Source organism: the organism of the source record quoted next, unplaced genomic scaffold (assembly GCF_019419815.1).
Source record: "Pyrus x bretschneideri cultivar Hongxiangsu unplaced genomic scaffold, Pyrus_bretschneideri_v1 Contig3, whole genome shotgun sequence".
Taxonomy (NCBI): domain Eukaryota; kingdom Viridiplantae; phylum Streptophyta; class Magnoliopsida; order Rosales; family Rosaceae; genus Pyrus; species Pyrus x bretschneideri.
Window position 1 is genome coordinate 186,679 of NW_025999612.1, and position 7,886 is coordinate 194,564.

A 7,886-nucleotide genomic window follows, 5' to 3' on the forward strand; every position below is an offset into this window, starting at 1 on the left:
CTTTGTAAACAAAAACTCCAAACTCAATCAACTTACTGTTTTATGCAGCAATCGTAAATTTTAACCCAAAATTGGCAGCAGAATCAGTTAACCTAGAGCCTAGAGCCTAAAAGCAAAGATTTTGGTAGTGGCGGCAACCGCGGCACTGGTACGGCAGTGACCACACCGCCGGCGGCAACTATGGTTCTGGTACAGCAGCATTCAAATATCAAGTTACATGATACAATGTATGTGATTATGCTAAGTTTGGTCGTCTGCACACGCACTTAGTGAGAGAGATTTGTATATAACCAGTGATAAGGAAGACTAAGAAAGTCGGGCGATAAGCTGGAAAGCCCCAAAAATTTCATCATTTTTCCGTATCAAGGGAAGGAAAGCTGAATTTTACGGAGTTGAACCAACAAAATCAAACAGACGAGAAAGATGAGGTAATAAGTCTCAAACAAGTTTTAAATCACATTACATCAATCCACGGCAGATTCGGACGCTAATATTACATGATCAAGCTACTCTAGATGTCACAACAGGCAACCTAAGCAGCGCTAGAAGACTACCTACGTGGCTAAATTAAATAACACCTCAAACGGGGGAAACCCCCACGACGGTACTAGCAGTCAACAAGTTTACAGACAACAAACAAGTACAGGTGAGAGATCCAACGGTTGGGACTAGGGAGCTTAATTGCCAATGTGGTCAGTGACAAACCTCATATTGCAATTAAAAGCACACTCTTCACATTACGCCTCCTGGCAACGATACATTAATGTCAGTCTTGTTTTTTGAATCCGATGGCAGTGAAGACCAATTATCTCCACGGAAGGAAGTTGAGGATGAGAAGTTTGGTTTTGGTTCAGCGCTTGAAATAGGAACAGCCATAGTTGGTGTTGCATTAGAGATGTAATCGTGTTTCTGCTTCTTGGGCTTCTGCTCATGCTGGTTTCCCGATAGAAAACTGCCTACTACAACCTGATTTAATTTAAGAACGAAATTTCAGATCCTGCTTTGTTGTCATTAAAAAGTAGCTCGTAACCACCTGCCCTTTTTTTTCTCATGAAAATGCTGTAGAAATTTGGAAATAGAATAAGCCATACCTGCACAGGACTTGCAGCTACTAACAGACCGGCCACTCCACCACCTACAACACGCCCATCTGGACTTGCCAAAGAAACGCTCATCCCACCTGATCTGCTTCTTGTCCCTCCCGTTTCATTTGGCATAAATGAACCAGACAAAGACAATATCTCGAAACGGCCCTGCAAGAACAAGAATGCAAAGAGAAGAGGATTCCACCCGTGGTTAGCAAAAGAACATTTAACAATATAAAAGAGAGGTAAAAACAAACCAAGCCTGCGGTTTGGGAAAGTTCAACAAAAAGCAATCATTAAATCAAATTATCAGTAAACAGGGCTGCATAAGAGGAAAATGTTGAAATTTATGTGATTGTGAAGGTAATGAGTTTGACAACAATGGTGGAAAGGCACAATTCTTCCAGACCGACTGTTCCGATACCAAAATTTTGATTAAAGGCATAAGCATTCATCTTCATTTATTATGACAACTCTTGTCAGCAGAGACGCTAAAATTTTCTTCGATCAATAATATTAGAAGTGTAGAAAATCACTTGGCCCCAAGAAAAGAACAGAACAGTTGGCTCAATTTAGGGATTTAACTACATACCAACTAACAGTATAAGCCTCACTGTTCACAGTACAACATGAAAAGTAAATGAAAACAGGCTAACAACGAAAATGCTCCCTTCTTAAAAGGACACATAAAAACCGGATTTAGTCTTTATTGCTTATTTCATTTGCATGTTCTGTGAGGATTAAGCATTATCAATAACAAAAAAGTCACCAACTTTTTAAGTCTCAAACAATACTCGTTCCAAGTAAGGCGGAATCAGAGAATGAGTATACCACTCAATATAATCAGTAATAGAAAAGAGATCAACTACAAAAACTAATTAAATTTACGCTTATGGTACACATAGTAGAAAGTTGTGAGAAAAAAATATCAGATACTAAAAAAATTATGTTAATAGATTATCCATTCCAGAATACTTAAAAAATGCCACATTACTGATCCAAGGGAAACAGAGATATCATCACAATAAGGGTATGATGCATCACCTCATATGTCAATGTACCACCAGAAGAATCAGGCTGACGAAGAGTCACACTTGAAATAACACCATTAGCAGAGAGCACACATATAGCTCGAGGACCTTGTTGAGAAAAGGATATAATCTTCATCATGACATCCTAAGACAACCAGAGTTGTTACAGGAAAAGTCAACTTAAGTGCTAAAAATACTGATTGAGAACCAAACACTCCTAAAGAAGTTACTACAAGATTTGAAAGTGTAAAACAGGCCACCAATTAGTGAAAGAACCAAATAATAGCTACCAAAATCTAATACTCACGGCCATCTCCGTCTATTTAACTTGTGTAACATTTTCACCTAGACCAACCAGGGACATCATGAAGGTTCTAGCAATGCAGGTTATGACAAACATAATTATTACAGTCAATTAATTACCTCGCCGGAGTTAACAGTGATGATATGGGGCGTAAAATTAGCACCGACTGAGCATGCAACCCATTCACCTGCAAAACATAGAACAATAACAGGATTAGCCACCTCACAAGGAGCTCTCAACTTTGTCAAAGAGTTTTTTACAAATGCAGTTCGCATCAAGGTACTTGTTCCATAAATCAAAGGCAAAGTAATGTAGATCATTTCAAGAGCCATAATAAATTCATGGGTTCCATAAATAAATAAACAAATAAAAGATAACAAAGAGAACTGCGTATCTCAGTGAACAATGACTATGATCAACCACCACAAAACATATTAGGAAAACTTTCTTATTATGCTTACATACTTTTTTTATATAAGCCAAGAGAACTACAAAAAATAAAACTATCACATTAAATCCAAGTAATATCATCCAAATACTTCCATCTGCAGTTTGTTGGTGTTATATTAGACTTAAAGAGCTCATTGCAGCCATTTACAAGGGAGGAGTAGTTATGTTACAGTTCCAGTATGATTTTCCAAGCTTCCACAGCTGTGATTGCATAACTTTGTTAATATCTGCAGAAGTTGTCATCTTTATACCTTCATAAATTACAGATACAAACACAGACCAACATATGATTTTATGCATCATTTACAAGCATTGCCATTCACGTCAGAAAGAAATCATATGCATTTGCATTCCCATAATTAACTATCACTTGATTCCCTTATAATTAACACAGACCAACATATGAAAACTATTTGTCAGAAGGATTCAATTATTCCCGTAGAGCAAAGCTAATTTTTTTTTATAAAAATTAAGTTGAGTACACCATTATGCTAAATCAACATTTACAGCATTCAATTCAATCTATCTTCTTGTATAATTCAGCATAACTATTCTTATATCAAGAAGAGAAAAAAAGAAAGCCAGAATAATTGCTGAGAAGCAGATTTCCACCGTACTAAAGCAATAATAATGTAATGACCTAGGATTCTTGTACAAGTGGAAGAGTAAACACTTAGTACATTATCCGAAAGGATAAAGAAAAATAATGATAAGAGAATAATAATGCATTGATGAAATTAATTCACTAAAAGTATTGCCAAAATGTTAAATGTCAGTCCCAAATTAATTTGAAAAATACAATATAATCTGAATATAAAAATAAATAAATAAATAAAAAATATAAACTGAATAATTATCTTGTCAAATTTAACAGCCAAATATTACTCAAATTCCAAATAACACATCTCTGCAAATGATTGGTAGCTGGGATTTCAAATTTTCATGCAGACATTCATGCATTGCAGCCAGCAGATGACAACACATGCAAGTATCGATCACAACAAAGATTCCACCATTCATGTTGTAGAAAATCATTCAGAATACTATGAGAGCTGACTGACAGCAATCTAGATGTAGTCGAACAACGAAGACCAATAGTAACTAACTACGATTACATTCTGAGAAACCTATGAAACAACAAAATAAAACCAGAATTAGATCTTCAACATGGACAAGACATATATAAAAGGATGAGGTTGTTATTGTTTCCTAGTTTAGATCTGTCAGCAAGTTGAAGACATGTTTCAGTTCCATGTCTGTTCACCATCACTTGCAGACTTTAGCATGTACATAAATTGGGACCTGGCATCATTTTCTTCCTCAAAAAGGTGAGAGAGAGGTGCCCTTCCAAAGGGCAGCCAGAACAAGAAGATTCCTTCATTCCACCACCAACCCACAAAAACACTAATCTTTTCAGAACCACCACCCACACACACACACCAAGATCTCAAATGAGAAGGGCATCCAATCAGAGGTCCCACATCTACCCAACAAGCATCTCATAAACCCCAAATCTACACCCTCTAATTAGAGTAAATCTCACCCAATCAAACATACAAACAACACAAAACCAACCTTAAAAATCTCGACTTTAGCCAAAAAAACAAGCATAAAATCACTCAAACTCAAAAGGGTATGTCCAAAAAAATTGTTCTTTCACTACCTAAATTCTCCACCTCGTACTTGGTCTTGCTCACTGAGCTTGGCTTCACTTTCCCACGCTTCTCCGCCGAGAAATCGATCACCGGCGGCGGCGGCGGTGCAGAGGACGATATGGGCTTCGGTGACAGAGCCATGGTGACACTCCCGTCCGGTCCATACTTCCTTGGCCTCCCTCTCTTCTTCTTCATCGGCATAGACCCTGCCGCCGCCTGTGGCGGAGCAACCGGCGCCTGAGGTGTTGATCCGGCGTTGTGGGTCGGGTTTTCGGACCTTGGAGCGACATGGTAGTCTGATGGAGCATCTGATCCCACAACTGTAACCCCACTACTATTCACACCTTCCCTACCTTCCATAGTTAACACTTAAACCCCAAAAAATTGTATCTTTCGAGCTTTTTAACAAAAACCCATTTTTACTTTACTAATCTAAAATAGCTCACTGATTCAAATTTTGAAAACCAGAACCAGAAAATATACTCGGAACAGAAACCCAGATGAAGAAAAAAAAATTAAATAAAAACAACAGACTGTGAAGCTTCCTTCCTGAGCTTTGAACACAGAAAAAATAAAAACTACCAGAAAAAAAAAAACAATTACAGGGGAAAAAAATTAGCTGCAAAAGTCTGAAGGTTTAGTTTTACTCAAAGCTCTTTTATTTAAAAAGCAAAGTTGGCTTGAAAAAAAGAGCTCAAAGGAAAAAAATTTTGGATTTTATTCGTACAGTGAGAGGAAAAAGATTTGATCTTTTGAGCTCTTTGATTTTCTGGTTTTGTGAATTGAATGGAAAAATGTTTGAGATAATAGTAAGAAAGCTTGTTTTATGTTTTTCAGCTTGTTGGGTGCCTAACTTTCCTAAGACTGTCCGAATTGAGATTAAAAAAATGAAATGAAAAAAATAAAAATAAAAAAGGGAGAAAATATTAAATTAAATGGCCATTTTGAATAAGTAATGATTTATTTAGAATATTAATTTTTTGTTATGGTTGGAATCCGGTGAGAAATAATATTATAAAATAAAAAATGGTAGTGGGTAGGGGGATTTTCTTATTCTTCCTTTTTTTAAGCATATATTTTGCTTGAAATATGGGCAAAAGTGAAATGTGGTAATAATTGTTGTTATTATTTTTATAGTTGTTTAGGTGAATGGAAAAGTAAAATTAGGTTGCCAAGGCATGAAGAAAGAAACTGAAAAGGGCAAAAGATGGGGTGGGGTGGGCTTCTGCAGGCATCAACTTTTTGAGTTATGGCAAGAAAAATCTGGTGCAAGTGAGAAAATATAAAAAAAAATTTACAAATAACTAAGCAAATATCATAAAGGAATAAGATGAAAATCTCACTCATTTTCATTCAAGCATTCCACATACTTTTGCTACCTCCACAATTTCATTCACCGTCAACAATGAAACTAGGGCTTGTGAGAGAGATAGAAAAACATGTGTAAAAGAGTAAATAACAGATGTCATTCAATACGGTTTGATGATCTTCTTCTTTATTTGTAAGTAAGAGATTTTATGTTCGAATTTCATGGATAATAATTCAATACCAAATTAGGTTGTCTATTATATAGTTTAGCCGAACTCCCTCATTCATTTAGTGTAAAATATATTGTTATACTCAAAATAATAAATAAACAGAACATTGTGCATAATTTTTTTGTTTTTTGGGAGATCACTGTGCATGACTTCTTTGTCATGTCTAGCTCACCCTTGAGAATTGAAGTAGTCATCTTGAAAATATTTAGCTCATTTGTGCATATCTTTACCAGTAAACTTAGTTTTTTTTTTCTTTTAAATAAGTCTTCAAAGTTTCTTTGCATGGTATTAAAAATCAATAGAAATTTAGAATTTTCACGCTCCACACGAAGATTGCCCTTGTAAAGAAACAGTTTCGTATTTCTTAAAAATGCATTTCCATTTTTGTCACGACTCAAGGGAAACGCTCAACACCTAGGTGTTACATTCAAAACATAACTCGCCTGACACTTTATGATATGATCGAGAAAAGCGATCTTTTGATATTAAAAATTTTGTCAAAGTAACAATTCATTTAACATAAAAAGGCGTAATTGTACCAATAGTCCTTGAGCTTTACCCCTAGTTTAATTTTAGTCTCTAAACTCTCATATTAGTGTCTTTAGCCCTCAATTTAACAATGTGTTGTACAATTGGTCTTTTCACAAATGTCGTCTATTTTTTGTTAAATATAGGGGTATATTAGAAACTTTATCAAAAGTCACTAAAAATGAATTTAAAATATGAGAAATGAGAAAGAAAAAGAAACTAATTAAAAACTAATAATATTTTTTTTTGTGTAAGAAAATTGAAATCATAGGAATTTGTTTTTGTAGTTAGTGTGTTATTTGTTTATGTCCAGTCACAGTTCGATCTCCTACGAACTTTGAAATCGCATTGCCTAATATTTACAAGTTGCTAAAGTCCAACCATTTCATTTTGTATTTTTATAGTTCAAATTTCATTTTGTTTTAAATTTTAGATATTAATTTATAAATTTTCATTTGTTTTTAGCTTCTTCTATTGTTTTTTGAAGTTTTAAATTGAAGTTCCTAATATACCCCTAGATCTAATTGAAAAAAGACTGCATTAGTGAAAGTAACCAATGGTGCAAAACATTGTTAAAATTCAAGGACCAAAAAAACTAGTATGAGAGTTCATGAACTAAATTTAAACCAGAAGTAAAGTTCGGAGATCATTATTGCAATTAAGTCACATAAAAATTTACAAGAAGCCTGCCGCAATACCACCAAAAAGGAACAAACAAGAACCAGACAACTTGAATTTCGTAACAGAAAATGGGGGTGCACAAACCACCCAAGTGAAAAGCTCTCCTATAATTCAACGAAATAATGCGAAATGCACTTAATGTTTTACACACAACACCATAGTGTGCAACCAAGGATGAGTCATGAAGACACACATTGAGTCAGAGGTGCAAAAGGCAGCGGTCGAAAACCTGTGGAGAACGGTAGCTTTTGATGGGTGAAGGACATCAAAACATGAGATAATGATAAATGGAGGAGTGAAGAATATAACGTTGTCTAGGGAGAGAAATGAGGGGGAGGTTGTATATACAGGTTTCAATGGGAGTGGGGAGATGACAGAAAAATGGAAGAAATGAGAGGAAGAGGCATGAAGCCCATAAGCTCGCAGACAAAATTGAGACAAAACTCAAAGAAAAAACTAAGACAAATTAAGTTCAGAGTAACCAAAAATGGAAAGAATAGGAGAGAAATGGGAGAATAAGGGGTTGCCACTGAGCCCAAAGCCAAATGTTAGAGTTGGTGGCTGAGGAGGTTTTTGTTATATTTTTACCGTGTCTCTCTAGAAAATAAAGCGTG

General features: G+C 35.5%; 1 protein-coding gene across 1 annotated transcript; it reads right to left on the bottom strand.

Moving 5' to 3' along the window:
* Nucleotides 1-429: 429 nt before the first annotated feature.
* On the bottom strand, nucleotides 430-5,369 carry LOC103931916 (AT-hook motif nuclear-localized protein 1-like). The gene is made up of 5 exons (XM_009341444.3): nucleotides 4,534-5,369; nucleotides 2,540-2,607; nucleotides 2,130-2,261; nucleotides 1,092-1,253; nucleotides 430-966 (listed from the first exon to the last, which is right to left on the bottom strand). Exons 1-5 carry the CDS (start codon nucleotides 4,883-4,885, stop codon nucleotides 733-735), a joined length of 948 nt encoding a protein of 315 aa, XP_009339719.2. The 5' UTR covers nucleotides 4,886-5,369; the 3' UTR covers nucleotides 430-732.
* Between the last annotated feature and the right edge of the window lie 2,517 nt (nucleotides 5,370-7,886).

Excerpts from the sequence above, each read along its gene's own strand:
- LOC103931916 (XM_009341444.3), bottom strand. The coding sequence starts at position 4,885 with ATGGAAGGTAGGGAAGGTGTGAATAGTAGTGGGGTTACAGTTGTGGGA. Across the intron at positions 2,262-2,539 it reads TCACTGTTAACTCCGGCGAG|GATGTCATGATGAAGATTAT; the intron begins GTAATTAATTGA and ends TGGTTGTCTTAG. Across the intron at positions 967-1,091 it reads TAGCTGCAAGTCCTGTGCAG|GTTGTAGTAGGCAGTTTTCT; the intron begins GTATGGCTTATT and ends AAATTAAATCAG.